Consider the following 23,840-nt stretch of genomic DNA (forward strand, 5'->3'; position numbering starts at 1 on the left):
CCTGCATCATTTTTAATTGTAACACTGGATCACTGAAACACATTTCTATTTGACTTCTTGAGCCAAGCCCTCTTTTACCAGGATTGGGTCTGCGGCAGGAGATGGCGCATAAAATCGAGGACCTCCTCCAACCAGCTCCACCTTTCCAAGCACCGAGCCCTGCCCTAATAAGGTAGCGCCAAGAACTGGCTCCGGGTCACGTGAAGCCAGCGACACCAACAGAGAGCTGGCAGCACCCCCTTGCCCATGCGCACAGCTTCTGCCCCGTTTCTTGAGGAGCGGGCGCAGACTCAGAGACCTCGCTTACTCCCTGGCTCCGCCCTGCTCACCCTTCGGGGCGGGGCGAAGGCCGGACTGGGAGAAGAGGTGGGGGTGGCGGGTGCGCGGAAGAGAGCGGAGGGGCGGGGGCGTCGCCGTGGCCTGGCTTGAGCGATTTTAGACAAGATGCAGGTAAAGAACCTGGGGGTCCGAGGCCTGGAATCTAACGCAGCTCGTTTGTCCCGCTGGGTCCGTGGCAGCGGCGGACCGTCCGGGTTGGGACTGTGGGAAGCGCCGGGCGCCACCGGCACGCCAAAGACCACGCGAGTCTAGGCCCAGCGCAGGCGCAGTGCGACAGGGCGGGCGTGGTTCTGGCCAGGATCCGCGGGTTCGGTCTACCCAACCCTGTGTGTCTCACCCCTCAAATCTCAGTCTTTTGGGGCCATCTCTCGTTAAGGTCTTATCCCGTGAAGTCTGTGAAGGACTCGCAGCATCCCACCTGACAGAGTTACTTCCTATTCCTTAATTCTCGTAGCTCCTGAGCTGGTGTATTATGGGCACGTTGTGTGGATATGGAAGCTGAGGCTCGAAGAAAGGAAGGGTCCCGCCTGGAGGTCTCATAACGTAGAACAGTGGCGGAACTTATGTTCCTGAGTCCACTTAGAGCTGGGTGAAGGTTTAGTTAACATCCATTTCCCCCCTAACGTTGATGTTCAGGTTGAGGTGCACTCCCTCCCGGATTCCATGGCTCCCAGAGCTCATCCCTAGGGTCCCTCTCCTTTGTTACTTTCTGTCTTAAAATAGATAAATACAAATCCCCTAGTTTTTTCCCCTTTTTTTGTATCAGGAATTGTCTAATAGGACTAAAAATGAAAGAAAATAAATGAAGACATGGGAATTAACAAAAATCTGTGACAACTAAATTCTGTCACTGTTGAAGGACCCTCTGTCAAAGGTCATTCTGCTGCTTCCCAGACCTCACTGTAGTCAGGAATTCAGGTTAAATCGTCTCTGGCTTAGTGGCCAATGAGAAATAGAGTCAGTATGGGTTTGGGACAGGAGGCCTTGGGAGCTGGAGAGGATAAGCATTTACAAATGCAGTCTGTCTGCCAGAAGCCAAACACTCTTAAATGTTGAAGAGGAAGCTCCCGGGCTGCCCTGGCCTCCTTTGTATTCTCTATCCTTCAGGACCCTGCTTTGAAATGTCATCTCTTCAGAGGCCTTCCCTGACCACCCTGTGGAAAGGATTCTGTTCGTTTTCTTTTGATACAGCCCAGCAAGACAGTGACATGGAGTTGGGGCTGGAGCCAGGCTTTGCTAGTGCCATTTCCGCAGCGCTCACTGATTTCTTAATTCAAACCCGGTCCATTAGCAGTGTTCCTGCCAAGCCAAACAAAACCAGAGTTTGGCTAGCTGGCTTCAGGAAATAGAGCCCACTTTGACATTTATCCTTCTGACATTTGATCCTGGTAAATTTGACTTGTTCCAGCATGGCAGTGTCTTCCTAAATGTCATGTCTCTCCTAGGCTTGTGAGGATTAGCTAAGTAGGTACAGGTAAAGGGCTTCACAGAGTGCCCAGCACCTAGTACTCAGTAAGTGTTAGGCATTGTGAGCTGTTCCTCAGGGTCTCAGTTCTCCCTCTCAGGTTTGGGCCGTTAGAGAATTTGTCAGCCTACCTTCAGGCTCTCCTCCTTCTGATTCTGCTGCAGCCACTTAGAACTTTGAGGTACTCCTATCTCTGCTCTTGGGCCCTTTGCACATGCTGGTCCCTCCGCCTGGAAAGTAAGTTCTTAAGTTCTCATTCCTCACGTCTGTTTCCTTCTCAACTTCCAGTGATGATTGAATGTCCACTTTGAGAGAATATCCCTGCCTATCCTGTGGAATGCAGACCTCTTATAACTCTCTAGGCCAACAGCCTGTTGATCATTGCACTTGCCACAAGTACTTAGTATCTGTTGAATGAATCACTCTGAGTCATTAATAAAAATTGAATAGGAGCCAGGTTAGGGCCTTGGTGTGAGCATTGATGCCGATCTACACATCATATCCTGATTTTTACCCAAGACTAGTTCCTGGGTGTGTGTGTCTTGTGTGGGGAGGGTGAAGTAGAGTGGAAGACAGGAAAAGAATAGGGGCTGTGGATCTTTTGACACTTTCTCAGAGATAGGCCGTAGAATAATTTGACTTGAATCCCTCTTCCCACCACCTTTCCCCAACATGGCACCCCTTGTAATGGACTTTGCACTTATAGTATTCTTGGTCCACTTCCGCTAGGACCCCAATGCAGACACTGAGTGGAATGATATCTTACGCAAAAAGGGTATCTTGCCCTCAAAGGAAAGTTTGAAAGATTTGGAAAAGGAGGCAGAAGAAGAAGAACAGCGAGTCCTTCAGCAGTCAATTGGTGAGATTGTTTATATTCTTTATTTGTTTTGTCTCTCTTTGAGTTAAGAACTTTCTTAGCCTCTAACTACTTTGGTAGAGGGATGCTCTGAGCAGGAATTGGGAACCAGGGATTGGAGTGCTGGGATGGACTGTATTTCTGGGACCTCAAGGGAGGCACAGGCTGTCTCTAACCTTCAACTTTCTGGGCTGTAGAATTTCCACATCTCCACAGTTTCTTGTCTGTGTCAGATGAGCACATGATAATCCTGGAGAAAATATTTCTGAGTCTTGACTTAATGCCCCACTGATCACAGGGGCTAGTACTTTTGTCTTCTTACATGTTAGAGCTAATTTAGAGATGGATTCACTAGAAAGCATTTATCTAGTGAATGTTTATTGAATGATGACTGTCTGCCAGATATTATTTTGAGCATTGGGGCTTTAGCTATGTACAGGCTGGACAAAAATCCCTGTCCTTATAGGACTTATATTCTAGTGGGAGAGACAGGCAATAAGCAATACATAAGTAAATATAGGAAAATAAGGCAGGGAAATAGCCTAGAAAGGGTTGTGGGAAGGGTGAGTATAATTCTAGATAGGGTCAGAGAGAGCCTTACTGGGAGTGACATTTGAGTAGATCTGAGGGATTTGAATTGAGCTATTTAAGTGAGTGAAGAACATGTTGGAGAACCAGCTAGGAAGTCACTATGACTAGGAAAGAGTAGTAAGTTGAGAGAGACAACTAGGGGTCAAACCATTGAGGACCTTGTTATCTTTTAACAAAGACTTTGGCTTTTATGTCTGGTCGGGTGGAAGTCACTGGAGGTTTGAACAGAGGATTGACATGCTGACAGCACCCTCCTGCTCCTGCCTTTCCAAGTATGGAAGTTGGGGATCAAATCAGGAAGTAGGGAGATTAGTCTGGAAACCACTGCAGTAATTCAGGCAAGAAGTACTATTGGCTTAGACCTGCCCACATGGTGTTGGTGGAAGGGGTGGGGAGAAGTGGTCAGATCTGGAAATAATTTGAAGGTAGGGCCAATAGGATTTGCTGGTGGATCCTGTGAGGGCTGTGAGAAAAAGGAAGTGAAGGATGCCTGTTAGGCGTTGGGCTTGAGCAGCCTGAAGGATAGCATCACCACCAACCGAGATGAGGAAGGCTTGGTGAGCAACAGTTTGGAGCTAGGCTCAAGCGTTCTATTTAGGACATAGAAACATTGAAATTTTTATTAGTCAAATAGAGATGGCAAGTAGGCAGTTGGCTATGTTTTTCTCTGAATCAGAGAAATATGGGCTGGAGGCATAAAGCCATGAGATGCAATCACCAAGGGTGTAAGTATAGATAAAAAAGGAGTCAGATCAGCAAAGGTCCAGAGGAGGGGCAGTCGTAGAGATAGGAGGAGAGAAGACATCCTGGAAGCTAGAAGAGGACCATCTTTCAAAGAGGAGGCAGTGGTGGGTTGGATCAGTGCTGCTCGTCAGTCAGGAAGTAGAGGTCATTGCTGACTTTGCTAAGAGCAGTTTGTATGGTGTTAGAGTTGGCCTTGGGGGACAAAAATTTGATTTGACATCAAGAAGCAAGAATGCTAATGGCAATAAAAATGAAATCAAGATTTTATAACAGTTGGTTAAAAGAGAGCTGCCTACCATGCACAAGAGAAGACCAAGACAATAATCCCTTTAACTCTAGGAAGGGTATGCTGGGGACACCCACTGGTATCCTCCCCTGCCCTCAGAGATAGAACTGTTGATGTGGCGGTCCATGGGTGTTACGTGCTTGAAGAGCAGGCCAGGTGAGTTCAGGCAAATAACAACTCTCTGGTTTTATAAACTTAGGCAACTTATCATTCATATCCTTACTATTATGTGGAGGTAGGAGAGTCAGTCCTGCTGCATTTGTCAACATGGTTCTTTTTAAAACACCCTCAAGTTCTTATTTACTAGTGGAAGACCTTCAGTATTTTTTATTTTGGTTTTGGTGAATGAGTTTTACTTTGGCTTGGTGTTGCATGCACATCTTTAGGAGAAAAATAAAGGAGGGAAAACACTGCAAGTTTGTTCATCTTTTACATTTTTTGGTTTTTGCTAATTTAACTACATTCAGTGAAAACATACGAAGATATGACTTTGGAAGAGCTGGAGGATAATGAAGACGAATTTAATGAAGAAGATGAACGTGCTATTGAAATGTACAGGTTAGTGCCACCCAGAGGGACTGTTTGGTTTTTTGTGTGGCACTAAAATGTGTGTCTTTTGAAAAGTTAATTTTCTGACGGAGATAACTTTTGGAAAGGACTGTAATTAAGTAGTAATATTGCAGGTCTCGGTGAACTGATTTTAGACTTTTGCTGTGTGGCAAATAAACCTGGATCTTTATAAAGGTTGCTGTGTGAAAGGTGTGTGTGTATATGTGGGATATACGTATAAGATGTCTGTCTCCTCTTTGTGCTGTGCAGGCAGCAAAGACTGGCTGAGTGGAAAGCAACTCAACTGAAGAACACATTTGGAGAAGTTTTGGAGATCTCAGGAAAGGATTATGTTCAAGAAGTTACCAAAGCCGGTGGGGGCTTGTGGGTAATCTTGCACCTTTACAAACAAGGGTGAGCTGATCTTATGCACTGTCCTTAAATGTTAATTTGAATTTATGTCTTGGACATCTTGGGCTTAATCCACTTTGGGGGTTTATTGTTTTGTGTTGTTTGTTTTTTTACTAGTGTTGTATATAGTTGCTGATGTGCCCAAACCTAATGCCTCATTTTTGTCTTCAGACTTTAAAATTAATATTTGTGACTAAAAAGAATGCCTTTGTTACATTGTAGCAATGAAGATTGCTTTTATTGAAAATGAATTCCTTATTTATCCTTCTAGAGAAACTCTACATTTCAAAATTCCATGTAGTGAATCCATTCTCATAGATGTTTGGGGTGACCTTTATAATAATTGTTCCAGGCAGGTGATGCAGTGGCCCTCCACTGTTTTTCAGCTCCAGCCGTATTCTACTGTACTTGTGTAGAAGTTTTTTTTAAAGCAGGAAATGCTTTCTCACGTTTTTCTCACCTTCTGAATCTTGAATGTTCTCTCATATAGATGGGCAAAACAGTTATCTTTTACATTGAAGCTGTTTTTCTGACTTACTGAGTCAAATTAAAATGGATTTTGGATTTTGAGTTCTTCATTTTCCCTGAACATATTAGAAGGTTTCTTCAAAAAAATGTTAATTCATCTTGGCTGGAGTAGCAGAGTCACTTGGAAAGCTATTATGAGGGTTTATTTAGGTAGAAGGGTAGTAGAGCTTTGCCCTGTATAAATGCAGAATCATAGTTGCTTCTATTTCTGTTTTATAGGGGTCCTCTCTCACCATTGTTTCTCATTTCTATTTCACAGGATTCCCCTCTGTGCCCTCATAAATCAGCACTTCAGTGGACTTGCCAGGAAGTTTCCTGATGTCAAATTTATCAAAGCCATTTCCACAACCTGCATACCCAATTATCCTGACAGGAATCTGCCTACAATATTTGTTTACCTTGAAGGAGATATCAAGGCTCAGTTTATTGGACCTCTGGTGTTTGGTGGCATGAACCTGACAATAGATGGTAAGGGCCTCTTTGAGATGGAGCAGGGCACGTGAGCAATGACCAGTGCGTGTTAGAGATGATGAGAGGATGGTTCTTTTGAAGAGACATGTGTCATGATGATTTGTCAAAGTCACCTTTGCTGCTGTGTGAGTGATTGCTAAAAGGGAAGAAACATGTTTGATCTCTCATTAAATGAGTCATTGGGGGCTCTAATAATTCTGTTAAAAGGGGGCACACTGGATTTTAAAGTATGTATATTTAATATTAATGTCTAATATGTTTTGTTTGTCCCTATAGTTGGATACATTTTAAGTATAGCTCAAGATCTCAACATTCATTTTTTGTTTAATTCACATTAACAGGGCGCCTGGGTGGCTCAGTTGGTTGAGCGTCTGCCTTCGAGGCTATCATCCTGGGGTCCCAGGATTGAGCCCCACATAGTGCTCCCTGCTCAGTGGGGAGTCTGCTTCTCCCTCTCCATCTGCCCCTCCCCCCAGCTCATGCCCCCCCCCCCCCCGCCAAATACATACATAAAATCTTAAAAAAAAAAAAAGAAAAGAATGTGCTATGGTGAGTGCTGTGAAGTGTGCAAGACTGGTGAATCATAGATCTCTACCTCTGAAGCAAATAATACATTATATGTTAAAAAAAAAAAAGCAGGAGGGGAAGAATGAAGGGGGGGATATTGGAGGGGGGGACGAACCATGAGAGACGATGGGCTCTGAAAAACAAACTGAGGGTTCTAGAGGGGAGGGGTGTGGGGGGATGGGTTAGCCTGGTGATGGGTATTAAAAGAGGGCACGTTCTGCGTGGAGCACTGGGTGTTATATGCAAACAATGAATCATGGGATACTACATCAAAAACTAATGATGTAATGTATGGTGATTAACATAACATAATAAAAAAACAAGTTAGGTGCAGAAAATAAAGTTATAGTAGATGTTTCAAAAAAAAAATCACATGAACAAGTTATTGATATTTATATGTGTGTGTGTATATATACATATATATGTATATAATACCTATGGGAATATTTTCTCATTTGAATATATTAGTGGCTTTTAAGTTAAATTAAAAGTTTATTGAGTTCTGCCTCTTAACTCCTGAAGAATGTATCCTTTTATTTCTGAAGGATTTTTTTTTTTATTCCTTTCTACCTGTTACATGAGGTGTCAAAATATGCATACACTTATAACATGAAAGAGAGAACCTGAGGCCCGAGGGCATCCTCCTAAGTCACTCATTACTGAAATAATATGTCCACCTGTGCTTTAAAAACATATGTTAAAATATGACTTTATATACTGTTTTATATAACTATATAAGATATTCAACTGGGATAAGTATTAACATCTGCACATACATACACACATGTTAACAACAGTTAGGCATTATGCCAGTGTTCAGAGGCATACTGCATTTCAAACTAAATATATGCTTGCATCTTACTTCTGGTCTTTTGAATGTACCATGAGGGGAAAGATGGGTGAAGGATAGGAGGTCCTGTCTTTATTTTTAGAAAAAGTATTATCTGAGGATTAGTGAACTTATAAAATATTGTGTGTAAGTGAACAATAACATTAATACCTACACCAATACATATGAATGGTGTATATATTCTTGAGTCAAGAATCAGAATTAAGGTTTTTCTTTTTCTTTTTTTTTTTTTTAAGAAATTTGTTGAATTTTCATAACATTCAACTGAGGTACCAAGAACTTTAAATACTGGTGTTATCAATCTTCATGGAGCACTTTAAATTAATATGACTTAAATAAAATTGGTTGTCACATTTTAATGGAGGTACCTAATTAGCAGAGTATCACTTAAACCAGTCTCTTTGCTGTAGAGTGTCTCATGTAGTCCCTTAGTTCTGCCTGGGGTCCTTTCTGCAGTGGAAAAGACATCCCTTGATTTCACTTCATAAGGTCTCAGACCCATGTGGACTTTCATTGATTATAAGAGAGTGACATACAGGAACCAAGGCTTTAGTCACTGGTTCTTTATTTTCTTGGTACTGTTTTTATTACTTGGAGCAAATGTATAAGTTCTGGGATGTCATCATACATTTATCCTTTGACTCTAATAGATTGAGATACTGGACATGGGGCCTAAAAATTTCCTTTTGTTGACTAAAATTAGATTGCCAGCAGGACTGTGAAAAGTATTTCCTTTAAATGTTTCATGCTGATTTCTTTCCTGGGAAATTGTGCAAGTCCAGAAACTGTAGTCATTAGAAGACAGGTTTAGTTTTTGTTTTTTATTTTAGTTACCATATAGATTCAAATATATATATAGTATCTCATTTGATCTCCTCTTCTGAAAAGGTGAAAGTATTTTGTTTTCCTTCTTAAAGGTCTGATTTTTTTTGCCTTCCTTCTAGGTACCATAAAATTACAGAACTAAAATTATTATCAAATGTTACTGTATAGTTTCTGCTTAGAGAAAACTGGCTTAATGGGCTTGAGGGTGAGGGTCCTATGCCAACTGCCTTAGGTAATTTGGTTTTTCTTTATCACATAGAGTTGGAGTGGAAACTGTCAGAGTCTGGAGCAATCAAGACAGACTTGGAGGAAAACCCTAAGAAACCAGTTGAAGATGCTTTGCTATCCTCAGTGAGGTGCTCCATCCCCATAAGAAGGGGTAGCGATTCTGAGGATGACTAAGACTATGGCCTTGTTAATGTGCCAGACTTCCTTGATGTGACAAATCATCTGGATTTTTTTAAAAAAGAAAAAGTAGAAATGCTCTTTGGCTTTTAGCCTTTTTATAATTACGTTTCAGATCTCATAGATCTCAGAAATCATCATTGCTGGGAATCCTATTACATTTCTTAGAACTCTCTTTTTAATTAATAACCTTTCCTTAAAAAAATAAAAACCAGCTATTGGTATGGCCGATGTCTATGTTTTCCTCACTTATATTTTAAGCTATAAAACTGTTCACCATTTGTCCACATATAACTACATAAGAGGGAATGTGGAGTGATTTTTTTAATAATGTGACTAAGTTATACAGTGGAAAAATTGCAAACTAAGTCTTGTAGTTACATTATCATTTATTTTTTTATTTTATAAGGATAGCAACAGAATTATTAAAGGAATGATTGATAGGAAAAATCTTAGTATTTGTCATATTTAGAAGAAATAGGCAATAATTTTTATAAAACATTGTCTTTTCAAAACAGTAACTGAAAGATTCCAGTTTATTGCCATTTTTGGTTAAATGGTTTTTTTTCTAGTTAAAATAGTTTTGTCTCAGACTGTTTTGATACAGTCAATACTGTAAAAGGCCACCTTAAATTCTTTTTTGTAAACAGATAATAAACACATAAACTGTCTCTCAATTAGTAAAAAGCATCAAGGTATTTTCTGAACTAGAATCCTCTTAGCATTTAACATTTCTTATCAAGTTGACGTTAACAGAAAAATTAGGGGAAATATTCTCTCATGTTCATGTTGAATGATGCGGTATTTAATGCGGGTTTGAATCTTAAAATCTTAAAAATATGAATTATAGAGGGCCTAGAATTCCTTCAGATTATATTACAAAAAATTCATTTTTTGCTGTACTTCAAAGAGTAACAAACAGCTGTGACCCATTTTGTCTGTCACCAGTGTCTATGTTAGTGAATATTTGTTTTTCTACACACATGTGAGCCAGTGCTGCTTTTAAAAATGTACCTTCCGTGTAACATTTTATTGAAAGATTTTTCATGAAATTTTAATTGCAGGCTGATAAAAGTGTGGTCAGTTCTATCACTTGCATGCTAGTTCCATGGGTTTTGTGGGAGAGCTGCCTTCTTTGATTTTCTGTTGTTAGCTGACATTAAAATGAAATGCTTTGGGAAGAATAAAGGTGAAAAGCTTGAGTGCTGCATTTCCCTGAGAACTGTAGTGCTCACAGCTCTCAAGAGAACAGTACTTGAGCATGGTGGGGGCAGTGTCCACTGTGATGGAAAACAGCAGGATTTATTCCACTGTGGAGCCCATGCAGGATGTAGTTCTAAATATTCACTATGCCACTTTGATCTATGTAAGTGTGAAAACTGCCTCATAATCTTGCCTTCATGCTGGGCTGAGGCTTGTAGTGTGAGCTCAACACTAGCTCGGGTGCCCCTGGACGTGGCTGATGAGTCCTGTCTGGCCACATGGCACCCAGGCCCCAGGCAGCTGTTTAGTCATGCTGACTGAACTTGATTTAAATAGAAACATCTCTCTCCTAAAATCAGTATTGTGATTTAGAACCTGACCTGCAAATTTCTGTAAGTTAGTTAATTTGGGGAGACTTTGCCATAATATTTACCACTAATGTTCTATTTCTTTCTTTTTTTTTTTTTAAGATTTTATTTATTTATTTGACAGAGAGAGACACAGCGCGAGAGGGAACACAAGCAGGGGGAGTGGGAGAGGGAGAAGCAGGCTTTCCGTGGAGCAGGGAGCCCGATCGGGGGCTCCGTCCCAGGACCCTGGGATCATGACCTGAGCCTAAGGCAGACGCTTAACGACTGAGCCACCCAGGCGCCCCCACTAATTTTCTGTTTCATGTGGAGCATTTGTGATGTGACCGAGGTGATACAATTCGATGCTTAAGTATTGAGTTCATCTAATTCCACAGCAGCAGCACACGGTGATCAGGGAAAGTGAACAAGAAGGATACCTAGGCTCTCTGTCTTCCATTGTTCGGAGGAAAGGATTATGGGGAAGGGGGTTAAGCAAATGCAAGGTAGCCCTTTCTTAAGTGATTGGTAAAAAATGGTTCTGGAAAGTTGGGATAATAATTGGGAGAAGTGAAGTGGAGTAAGACTATATAATCAAATACAATTGGTTCTTCCTTATTTTCCTTATCTCCAGAGGAAGAAAAGGATGTAGATGGGTTGTATACGCCTATCTCATTGCAAGCCCAAATTTGTATCTTCACTCCCCAGGGTTGCAGAGCATTGGTTCAACAGGTGTCTGCCACAGAGCTTCCAAGGTGGGTGGCTCAGAAGTACTTGAGAAAAGTTGTACTGCGTACAAAAGGCACTTTAGGAGAGTTATGAAAGGAATGTTAAGGGTGTCCTCTGTCACCGGTGCCTAAATTTTTTTTGTCATTTGTTACCTCCAACTTTAGATTCAGTTTTCTTATGTAATGAGACTAGATTTTGACAGAGTGCTTTTCAAGTGTGACAGGCCAAATGTGTTGTGACTGTGTTGCCTACTTTAGAAACATGTTCCTATGAAATGATTTTGTCCTGCTTATGGAAACCAGTTGTTACTCATAAATATAACCTTTTTGACATGTGGCTTTCCCAACACGCATTTTTGATACTGTTTACACTCACACAGCAGATGGTCCAGGTTTCTGCCTTCTGCATGCAGACCCCCTCCCACCACAACTCAGTGACCTCCGCAGGAGACCTTGTCACTTGCATGCTGCGAGGAATCCCCTTGGCTTCTAGTCTTAACCACCACACACCTACACAGTGGTCTGTCTGCTCTTTCTGTTCCATTCAGTCTCCATTGAAGATGTGTCTGCACTCCAAGTTTAAACCCTCCCTCTGTGCTTTTGACCTTATTCTCTGCCACATTTCTTAGGACTTTCTTGTGGTAAATTATCATCTTGATTTGTCTTTCCCTCGATGAGGAGCCTCAGACAGTGAGAATGTTTAGGTAACTACTACTTGCCTATCAAGTATCCAGGATTCTCCAGTTCTATTCCCAACAGATATGGGATCAGCTAAAAGATAAGCTTCTAGCCTCCCTGGAGCTACGGATTGCCAGATAGAAGGTGGGCAAAAGTTGGCTGGGCAAGCTTCTTCAGAGAGACAGACAGCTGGCATGTGCCCTTTTTGGACTTAACCCCCTTCTACTTTCTGACAGAAGTGTAGATGTGATTGCAGCCTACTTGGGCCATGGGGTGTCTTTACAGAGGACAGCCAGAAGGATAATATTCCTGATGACATTGTGGAACCACTATAAGATGGCTCTTGACTGCCTTCTCTGGACTTCTGTTACTGGGAAGGAAGTAACTTCCATCCTGGTCTCTGTTAGTAGTAGCTGACACATTTCCTGATAAAGTCACCTGCCCATCGCCAAAGGAAACTTCAGCCACTCTGGCTTTCTACTCCTCACCACTTTCACATTGCTTGACAAAACAGAACAGTCTAGATTTCCTGCCTCCACTTCATCACTGTTGCCTTTCAGTAATGTCATGTATTAGACTTTAGGACTACACTTCCAATCTGTGAAGGACTAGATACTCTGAACAACTCTCCTGATAATAACTCAAAATGTTGGATAAAAGGTTTTTTTTAATCTTCTTAAATTGTCGCTAAACTGACAAGAAAGAAAAGCATTCTCAGAGGTCAGAAGCAATTTGGATTCTCATAGTATGTGTGGTCTAAAAACTCAAACCAATTTCTTAAAGTGGTCCTAAGTTGGTAATGCCCCTGAGCTTATGGCTAAAGTAGCTGCATATCCATGCTGTAAGAACACAACTTTTATTACTGAAACACTCCTTACAAATAAAGCTCCAAAGGAACGTGAGCTCATAGTCCTAAATCACAAACCCACGAAATCACAGGATGCCTCAAAATAAGGTATCCTGAAGGAAAGCCAGCGGAAAACAATACAGTCAGACTTGCAAAGACTTTGGATAGTGGAATTGTCAGCTATAAGATGAATACTTTTTTTTAAAGATTTTATTTATTAGAGAGAGCATGTGTGGGGGTAGGGGCAGAGGAGGAAGAAGGAGAAGCAGACTCCCTGCTGAGCATGGAGCCCAGTGCGGGGCTTGATCCCACGACCCTGGGATCATGACCTGAGCCGAAGGCAGATGCTTAACTGATTGAGCCACCCAGGCACCTCAAGATGAATACATTAGTACGTATTTAGTAAGAGTAAAGAAAACGAGTTCCTTAGTAAAAACAAATCCCGTGTCAAATAACCAGTGAAAGAGAATGAACTGGAAAGTGGAGCCAAATAATTACCCAGTAGAAAACACACAGAGATAAGTAGATAGAAATGTAAAAATTAGGAAAGAGATGTGGAGAGACTGAGAAGGTCTAACGTGTCTTAGAGTTTTAGAAGGAGAGAATTGGAAATTGGCAATATTTGAAAAGATAAAGACATTTTCTAGAACCAGTGAAAGATACCGACCTTCAGAAAGCTATGCAAATCCCAAGTGAGTTACATATGATAAATCTACACTTCTGTGTGTGTGTATGTATATAATAATATATATTGTTATATATGTTATATATATTATATATATATGTAAAATTGCAGAATATCAGATTTGTACAAGCAGAACAGTCATATTTATTACCCACAACAGTGTAGCTGTAGGGCTTACTGACTTCTCAGCAGCAAGGAAAGCAAAAAAGGCTGGTAGTATCATCAGTGGGCTAAGAAAAAACAACAAAAACTACTAACCAAGAATTAATACCCAGCAAAGCTATATTTTGGGAATGAGGATGAAATTTCTGACAGAATGAGTAAGTTTGTCATCTATAGACTCTCACTAAAGGAATTTTAGAAGATGAAAGGTGCAGGGGCACCTGGATGGCTCAGTTGCTCGGGTCACAATCTCAGGATCGTAGGATCGAGCCCCATGTTGGGCCCTGAGCTCAACACAGATTCTGCTTTAGATTCTCTCTCCCTCTGCCTGCCCCTCCCTGTCCCCTGCACTTTCTGTCTAAAAAAAAAAGAAAAGATTCAGAAGGATGACCATCTGATGGAAGGTCTGAGTTTCAAGAAAGGGTGGTGACCAAAAAAATGTGGGTAAATCTGAACGAACATTGACATAAAAGAATACAAATAATGCGTTATTTGTGATATTAAGAGCAAGATGGAACTAAAAAATAGGACAAAATAGGGCACAAGATGAAGGCTTAATTGGAGTTCAAATGTTCTTAGACTTAAGCATTCAGGAGGTTGGCAAAGATAACCATGTAAAAAAATTTCAAGGTAACTAAAAAAATGAGTATGTAACTTTTAAAGTAGTGGGGGGTATGGGGGGGAGGGGGAACCTCAGTTAAATTAAAAGACCAAAAGAAAGAATAAAAAAAACAAGAACTGTAGGAAGTCCAAAATGCTGGAAATAAATCTAACATAGTAATTACAATAAGTGTAAATGGATAATACTCCTACTAGTCTTACCATATGATCCAGAAGTCATGCCTGTAGCTATTTAACCAACTGATGTGAAACATATCCACACAAACACTTGCACACAAATATTGCTAGCAGCTTTGTTTATAATTGCTAATACAACCAAAATGTCCATCAATAGATAAGTGGATAAACAAATTGTGGTACATTGACAGAATGGAATGTTGTATGACCATAAAAAGAAATGAGCTAATGGATGCTAAGTGAAATAAGCCAGTCTGAAAAAGCTGTATACTCTGTTATTCCCTTTATATGACATTCTGGAGAAGGCAGAACTATGGAGAAGCTAAAAGGGCAGAGGTTACCAGAGGATTGGGTAGGGTAGGAGGGTTGAATAGATAAAGCACATGGAATTTTTAGAGCAGTGAAACTATTCTGAATGATACAATAATGGTGGAGATATGAAAATATGCATTTACCAAAGCCCATAAAACTTTATAGCACAAAGAGTGAGTCTTAATGTATGCATATTTAAAAGTATCTGTTTAGAGAGGAGATCCCTGGGTGGAATGCAGGATGTGACAAAACTACATTACAAATGTGTGAAACCACCTGATGGAAAGGCTTTCAGGGAAGGGCTCTGACATAACGTTGGAAATGAGTCTGTAAGATGAAACATAGAAGTATCTCTGCATAAGCACTGTATTCTAGCTGATAGTTTTTCTCACAGCAGTGTGGTTTAACAATTCTCATACTGCTAGAATATATACTAGAATTGAACAATTAAATATATGGATAACAGATGGTGAGAGCCGGGTTTCACTGTTAGAGTGTGAGTTTATAGATAGCAAGGAGAGGAGGTCAAAATGATCCTTGGGGTAATGGATTAGAGTTGGAGACATCAGTATAAACTCCTGTTTAGTTTAATATAGATACAGATGATTATACATTTAGGTAGTGAACATACACAGTCTAGTAAACATTTTTTTCATTGCTCCATCAGCTAACCAGGCCTAAAAGCAATGACCCCAGTAGCAAAGACCACACCTGACCCTCAGATACTGGTTTCTAATACCATTCTCCAAAAAGAAACTAGGGTTCTTTAGAGACATGGCTGATTCTAAAACTGGAGCAGAAAATATGTAAGATTAGCCTGGAGCATCATGTAGCACCAGAAGTGTTAAAAACAAAATGGGGCCGCCTGGGTGGCTCAGTTGGTCAAGTGCTGCCTTGGCTCAGGTCCTGATCTCAGGGTCCTGGGATTGAGCAGTGAATTGAGCTCCCTGCTCAGCGGGGAATCTGCTGTTCCCTCTCCCTTTGACCCTCCCCCCACTCACACTCTCGCTCACGCACTCTCAAATGAATAAATAAAAATTTGTAAAAAACAAACCCCACAATGATGAGAATATGTCAAAAGGATGAAGGAGCCAATTAAAAGGTCTAATGGCTAAAGCTGGAACCCTTTGAGCAACAAAATAAATGTTGGATTACAACCTAAAGTATAAAGTAATCCATGAGTCCGTGCTGATAAATGGTTGAAAAGGTAAGTGGGGGAGAAGAGACTGTCTCTCATGCAGAATGCTGAATAATTTATACAGATACTCTGGACTTAAGATATTCCATGGGTTGCATGTAATGATTGCCTTCCAAAGTTTATAATATGGAAAGGTGGGTGGGAAGAACAGCCTTACAGAGACAAACACTGTCTCAGGCAGGTGATCACAGTCAAAGTCAAGAGTGATGTCATTTATTATTATGGACCCTGGATATGATATGAAAATGCTACTTTACTTCTTTGGTCTTCTTTACAACATCTGACAAATCCCAACTGAGGAAGATTCTAACAAAACAGCTGACCAGAACTCCTCCAAACTATCAAGGTCATTAAGAACAAAAATCTGAAGAAGTGTGACAGGTAAGAGGTACCTAAGAAGACAGTACTACTAGATGTAATGTGGTGTCCTGGATGGGATCCTAGAACAGAAATGGAATAGAAGCTAAAAACAAAAGAATTCTGTATAAAATATGTACCTTATGAATGATTATGAATGATTATCAGTATTGATTTGGTAATTGTGACAAATGTACCATACTAATGTAATATGTAATGGAGAAACTGGGTATGGGTTATATGGGAAATCTGTACTATATTCTTAATTTCTCTCTAAAACTATACCCCAACATAAAGTGGTTTTTTTTTTTTTTTAAATATGGTGGCTCATGAGTCACAGCAAAATGGAAATTGAGACTACTCTTAAGGAAGGTGGTGTTCATTTCTTGATCGTCTGTAATAAAAGGCACAGGTCTTAGTTTGGATCTACCCAAATGCAAGAGCCTGAGCCAAGGATTTGAGGGAAGAGTTTGAGAGGAGATCCCAGGGTTCAGGAGGCAGGAGCTGAGAGAAAGAGAGAAGGAAGGGGAAAGGCCAGTATAAGGCTGAGAATCAGGTCAGTGATGCAGATAGGCAGTAGGAACTCAATCCCTTTAGGACCTCAAAGAAGCCCCCAGTTGTTCACCCACTGATAGGAGCCTGAGTTATTTATCTCTGAATCCTACCCACCCTTTGAAGCCTCTGCTTCTAGAGAAGTTAATTCCCCTGCATTTCTGGGCTGTGCATGCACAAGGACTGAGCACGTGTCTATGCCTGGGAGGCAAGCCTGGGCTGACAGACAACGGTTGGTGTGCCTTTTAGGTGGGATGCTGGTGGTACAAGATGAGTCTGAACGTGCATGGAAGTTAGTCCTATTTTATATATTTGAAAGAGCTTTCTTAGGCATTCAAACATAGATTCTTGTCACATATCACTCTTCTGCGTAGATAAAAAGGGAAATAGAAGCAAAACACATTGGGTAAGGCATTCCTAAAATGGCCTGAGTCCAGCTCTGACACCATGTTCTGCTAGGTTTGAGCTGGCACTTCTTGATGAAGCCAGAAGGTGGCGAGCAATAGCAACGTGATCACTGCTGCCACTTGCCTGGCCAACAGCGACTGCAAGAGGCACCCTGACCTCAGGGATGTTAAAAATAAGGGGGAACATGTGCTTAGCATTGGGGAAATGAAGTTGTTATATCTCCCAGTGGATTATTTTAACTTGACCATTCTAGCTTTTACGTTTGAAAGCAGATCATTAACTCATTTCTGTTTATTGACATTTAAAATATTGAATATACAAACTTCCTAATAGGAAAAATGCTGCTACTCTTCCTTACATACTGATTAAAAAGAATACAGTTTTTTTTTCAATTAAAATCCAATACTGCTTTTGTAAGTCAGGTGATGACAAATTTTTAAAGAAACATTTAAAAATACATGTATATTTCATGAGGTGGTGGGGGACTAAATTGGTTGTGTCCAACTGTTGATTTTGGCTCAGGTCATGATCCCATTGTCATGGGATCGAGCTCCACGTCCAGCTCCGTGCTTAGCACAGAGTCTGCTTGTCCCTCTCCCCCTGCCCCTCCCCCGCTCATGCTCTCACTCTCGCTGTCTTTCTCTCAAATAAGTAAATAAAATCTTTAAAAAATACATATATATTTCATAAAAAGTTGTAGTTAGTAATAGTTAACAAATCAATCCTTTGCCTTTTAGCAAATGTTATAGAAGAGAATAAGTAACTTGCAACTTTTTGTTTTATCCTGGGATTTGAGATATCCAAGGGAAATAGTACAGTAAACACACACACTAACACAAGCTGTTACTGTACTGGACTCTGCTGTAATTGCAGTAACCAAATCAAAGAGTAGATCGGGCAGCCTCAGGTTATCCCCCATACTGACTCTGGGTCCCAAAGGCTTTCTGATTCTGTTTTGGTTTCCCAAGTCTACTGGGAAGAAAATGTGAGAAGTACAGTACACTTGGCAGTTACTTTCCATAGTGTAGATTAATGCAGTTCCCGAACTGCACTGAGCTGCCCCGGTTTCCCATAGCAAGTTCACAGGAATGGGATATTCCGTTTTCAAGGGAAGCACAGCAATGCTGCAATATATCAAACATCACAGGAAATACTAGCTCAAATAGCTCACATTAAGCATTAGCTTGTACTGCATTCCTTTTGATGATGTCATAGCTTTCCAAAGCAGGGTTTTTGGCAGTTGCTGTGATAAAAGCAGGTACAGCTCAAAAATCAACAAGGAGCAGGGATGAGGGCGACAAATTTCTGATCAAATTTCAAGGTTGGACAAAGCCCAGAGCCCAACAGGCACTCACATCGCGTTAATAAGAAATGAAGTAAGTATATTATTTTTTGTTCAATGTTCATATTTTTCCAAGTAGCTAAAAGTATTTAGAACATAAATGCTCATTAAGTTGTTTGTCCCTAACTACTTAATAAAAGGAATGGTTAGATATTTCCTTTTTTTCTTAGGGGCACAGTGAAAAAATTACTGAGCCATCAACCAGTGGAAGTTTAGGAATCTCTAAGTTAATAAATTGGTATTCTGGTTTGTAATTAAATCTGAAATCATGTTGGCTGATTCCGATCCATCCGTGAGATGTGATTACCCCTAAGTCAACTCAACAAAGAATATTTTTGACTCTGTCAGGATGAGTACTGCACCCTGAAACCTGCGGTGACCCCAAATTACCCCCCAAAGTCCCATCTTCATGGAGCAGACAGCTTTCTCTTTATTACCACCTGCAGCTGAGCTGGTGGCTTGTCATGGTGTCTTGGGTTTTCTAATGTGCAACAAGCATCCAAGTAGTATGGTTACCACGAGGATTAAATGAACTAAGATTTGTAAAGTACTTAGAACAGTTTGCTGATGTTTTATTGATGCTGATGTAGCAATAGTAGTAGTCCTCATTGACATCATCACGGTCATCCTCACCAGCATCCTATTTTTTTTTAAAGCATTCCTCAATGCTTTGGCATCCTGATAAATTCACTCATTTGAGACTGATTGCTGGGTCCTAACACTTGGAATTATAAATGACCCAGAAACTCTTAAGGTAAAATTTTTCAGTACAATTTGGGAAGAATCTGAAATTGTATCTTTTAACCTTCTTATTTGGGCAGCTTTGGGGCATTTTCTTCCCCTTTACATTTCCACTGTTACATAATCCTTCTTGTACAATCTACTTTTTTTCTGTGCTCTTTTACATTTTCTTAGTATGTTAAGAAATACCCATCTCTCTCTCTCTCTCTCTCTCTCTCTCTCTAAGTTATCCTTTATTTTCTTAGTATAACGCATTGGAGGATTTTATATTCTTACAGTGTGATATTTATCACTTTCCAAGACGGCTCTCCTCCATGTGGATGAAATGCTATGTTTTTGCATTGACTTTTCTCTATCTAAAGTCTCCACTACATATTGGTTGATGGGGATGGCTCAGACTATTCATCAGTCCCCTGAATGGATGCACCCTCTAAACTACAGGAATGGCATTAACATGGAAAGAGGGGATCTGAGCCACATCAGGCCATAGTACTGGGCTATGTAGCATTTGGGCCATTCCTCTTCTCTTTGGGGATTCTAAAATGTGAATTCTTTTAGAATAATGTATAGCTCATAGCAGCTCATGATTGCATTCAGAGATGGTAGGATGATTGCTGGGGTTCAAGGCACATTTTCTGTTTTTCATTGTGTTACAATGAGCATGAGAGAGAAAATAGAATCAATCAGGAGCAGGACATGAAGCAGAGTGGAAGCTCTCCGAACTTGAGAACTCCCTCCAAGGCTTCTCATCTTATCACTCCCGGCTTTGACACAGCAGATCCTGCTGCTGATATTCCTGGCAGTGAGAGGTCTTGGGAGAATGTACTTGGAGTGTCAGTGGATATACGTTTGTATGCTTGTCAGTGAATAGTGGAGGGGTAGGGGTGGGGTCTCTTCAAAATGAATTCTGAATTGTACAGGATCTGCCTCTAATGAGTCTGTAGCATGTGGCTTATGTCAAATAGGTAACAGGTGTGATTCCCGCCTTCTCCCAGTGTTCACTGGTAGCTGTGACCTCCCATAGTTCTCACCCCCAAACCCAGTAGGCACAGAGTTTAAGGAAAAAAAAATGGAAGGGAGAGAGGTGAAGAGGAAGAGAGGGAAGGAGGGAAGGAAAGATGGAAAAGGAGAGAGGTGGAAGGGGAGGGAGGTTAGAGGAGAGAAGAGCCTGTAAAGTTGGTTGGCAATTACTTTTAAGTTTGCAAATAAAATAGTAGGTGGGCAAGGGAAGTTATTTATGTCCTTTTTATCCAAGGCCTTTATTTGTTTGGAAGGGATCAACCAAAGGGAGTGTTTTGTTCATTTTTGATTGATACCTAGAGTAGAGGAGACATCCGCACAGGAGTTTTGCCTGGGCTAATGGCATACAATCAGTTTGACCCTGTGGTTTTAGGAAAAACTTTTAAATGGCAGGAGTAGAGTTTAGGAAAGAGAGTTTCTGCTAAAAGACCACAAAGCATTATCCTTTATTGATCAGGATTTGCTCGCGGGGGTACATAAATGTTTACAGAAGCAAAGAAATCCAGTGCCTAAGAGCTCCAAAAGGCTCTTGAAGGCCACTGTCATGCAGTGTCCTCTTTTGGAGACAGCAGGCCTGCTGAGTAGGCACACAAGAACTTGAGGAACTCAACGTGTACCCAAATAAAATGACTACTAGCAAGGGGTTGCAGCTCCAAGAAGCAATCTCTGGCTGCATGCATGGCTGCAGCAATGTCAATTAGCCCCTGCCTGGGGCCTGTGAAACATCAGGTCAGGACCAGGCGTCACCATGAGGCTGGTCTGAAAGGTGCATAATGAACTTATCCTTTCCTCGGGACAAAGTATCTTTCTAGTGTCTTTCAAGTGTCTTCTCGAGATGTGCAAAATAGGTGGGTAAAATATAGGCAGTAAGAGTATAGGCCTCACAGGGCTGTTATAAATGTTAATATTAAAATACAAATGAATATTTGTATCTTGCTTAGGACAGGGCCTCACACACAGTAAGCACTAGGTAAGTGTTTATTGCATGAACTCATACATCAGGATATGGAGTTCTGATTACTCCTGCTTCCCACCAACACACCACAAATCTAGTGGCATAAACAACCACCCTTTTATTATGCTCACAAATTCCGTGGATCGTGACCACAATGGTGGTCACGGCTTGCCTTTGCTCCACAATGTTGGTCGGTGAAGAAGACTCAAGATGCTTGGAGGGACTTGGGTGGTTGGAGCTTCTTCGTTCACATGTCTGGGGCCAGGTGGGGGTGGCTTGAAGGCTGGGCTCAGCTGGAGCACCTACTCATGTCTTGGTCATATCCCGGTTTTGTACATCCTGATAGCTGGGTTCTGGGAGGAAGTGTCCGAATCTCTGGAGATCTCCGGGAGTCACTCCCATTACATCGTATTGGTTGAAGCTGTCACTCACCAGCTCAGAATTAAGGGGAGGTGATATAGATTCTACCTCTTTATGGTATATAATGGGACAGGAGAGCCTCAACAGCCCCATTAGCTTTGGTAGTTCCCACTGCATTGCTTGAGTGGGCAGAACTGTCACCCGGAATTCTTCCAAAAGAGCAAAAGCCCTGGGATGACTTTCATCACTCCCACTGGGTGGGCCTCACTTAATGGAATCTACAAATCAGTGCCCCTTTCCATAGGGATTGGGGTGCAGGACTTTCAAGTGACTTTCAAGGCCACAAAGCCAGGACCAGAATCTTGTTCTCCATTTACTGCCTTCTAGCACAGTGGCCGATATAGCTCACTACCTGAATTTGGTGCTGAGTTGCTATTGTTATCCCACTGAGGTTGCCTGTGCTCCATTGTTTTAATTACAGGCTGTTATTTCATTTAAAAAAATCAGTGATAGGATTAAGGGTACTGTCATTTTAAAAGCCAGACTCCTGGGCTGAAAACTCGTCAGTGAATCAGAGGACAAATGTTCCCATTGTGCTGGTTAAAAATAGGAGCTATGGAAAAAGTGACAGAATGAGATGAATGCCATTAAAGTGTAATTACATTTACTGTAAATGTGAGCCTTGGGATGAGTCTATTCTAGGCAGAGAAGCTCTACCAGATACTGGGGCGTGGAAAACCCAAGGCCTCTGCTGATACCTGCTTTTATGTTTTGAATATTTATAGTATATATCGTTACAGATTGTTCTTACTGTCCTGTTGGCCTTGTTAGGGGTATTAGAAAGTACTGTCACTCCCAAGGAAAATAAGAACCATAGAGCTCACCTTGAAACTCAGAATGTAGCTTTTCTGTTGTGCTCGCAAGGCAATGTTTCTATATATCTATCAATCTATATACCTGTGTGTTTCTATATATCTACCTCCTGCCTCAGCAGTCAGGTGTATTGGACATATTTGAAAGGCAGGTCTTAATTGTTTGCTCATGAAAATAGCTCGTGTTTTTCTGATTTTAAAACCATGCATGCTTTCCATATAAAATATTAAAAATATACAAAGACAGTAAACTATTCTAAATACACAATAGATAAAGCACTGTTCACATTTTGATGAACATCCTTTCAAGTCACAGTGTTTTTGTGAATTTAGAGATAGTTCTAACATTTTTGTTGTTGTTGTTAAAGCTTAGCGATATATTCTGGACATATTTTATAAGATAGCATTACATCTTGATGTCTAGTGGCTAACTGGTATTCCATAGATTCAATATGCCATATCTTATTTATTTAATGATGAAACTAGATGTCATAATGAGCCAAGTATTATTTTGGCCCATAGCTAAAAATTATTCCTTCACATAATTGAAAGAAAAATGATATCAAGTTTATATATATTTATTGTATTATGTTATGTTATATTATAAATATATATTTTAGAGTAAGAAGCACAACTCTATTTTTGCTTCCCAAATGGTTATCCAGTTGGGATTTATTTTTTAAAGCTTGGTGGGAGAAGTAGAGGGACAAAAGGGCTGAAGAAAACAGGGACGAAAAGGCAGGACTAGGTTATTTTTCTCAGTCTCCTTCCCCGGCATCCTTTCTCCACATAGGAGGATGTCTAAGGGAAGCCACGGCGGCTTAAGGTATTAACTTTTCAGGTATGTTCACGAAGCCAGAAATAATATTGGGACAATACCCTGAAACTTGGAACCCAAATTAGCTTCAACGGGAATGATATACAGGATGATTTTACAAGGTAGCTCAGGTAATAGGGCTTCTACTTCCCTCAGAAGCTGCTCATCTCTACACTGAGTCCCTGGCCATTGGAGCTTGAGCATCTTCATTTGTCTCTACGATGGTGTAACATTAATGCCAATACTGACTCTCTGTGGTGGTGAGCAGCACTTGGTGCCTCTGGCCTAAAATCCCTCAAGAATAGATACTGGCCAGCACCTCTAAGTGTCCAGCACTCACATGGTCCCTGGCACCTAGCTGGCACTCAGAAGGCCTTTGCTGGAACAAAAGGAAATGCACTTAATGCGGATTCTGTTGGGTCTGCAATGGAGGCTAGTCACCACTAGGTGTCATAATGAGTCAAGCAAAATTTGGGCTCGTAGGTAAACATTAATGCTTTTACCGTATTCATTTTTATGCATGCGTGCATTCACTTTTTCAGCAACCATGTGTTGAGTGTCTGCTGCATGC

At 40.9% G+C, this 23,840-nt stretch overlaps 1 protein-coding gene across 1 annotated transcript; it reads left to right on the plus strand.

Moving 5' to 3' along the window:
• The first annotated feature begins 355 nt into the window (after positions 1-355).
• PDCL3 (phosducin like 3) lies at positions 356-9,111 on the plus strand. Its single transcript, XM_028104087.2, has 6 exons — positions 356-450; positions 2,534-2,663; positions 4,749-4,839; positions 5,101-5,244; positions 6,029-6,237; positions 8,742-9,111. The coding sequence occupies exons 1-6, from the start codon at positions 445-447 to the stop codon at positions 8,882-8,884; spliced, it is 723 nt and encodes a 240-aa protein (XP_027959888.1). The 5' UTR covers positions 356-444; the 3' UTR covers positions 8,885-9,111.
• Positions 9,112-23,840: the final 14,729 nt, after the last annotated feature.

The sequence above is a fragment of the Eumetopias jubatus genome, unplaced genomic scaffold (genome assembly GCF_037043125.1).
Source record: "Eumetopias jubatus isolate StellerSeaLion01/CBP00866 unplaced genomic scaffold, mEumJub1_p1.0 scaffold_9, whole genome shotgun sequence".
NCBI classification, from domain to species: domain Eukaryota; kingdom Metazoa; phylum Chordata; class Mammalia; order Carnivora; family Otariidae; genus Eumetopias; species Eumetopias jubatus.

Bases quoted from the DNA above. Each gene is read 5' to 3' on its own strand.
- PDCL3 (XM_028104087.2), top strand. The intron at 4,840-5,100 runs GTTAGTGCCACC...TGTGCTGTGCAG, and splicing joins CGTGCTATTGAAATGTACAG to GCAGCAAAGACTGGCTGAGT. The intron at 5,245-6,028 runs GTGAGCTGATCT...TCTATTTCACAG, and splicing joins TTGCACCTTTACAAACAAGG to GATTCCCCTCTGTGCCCTCA.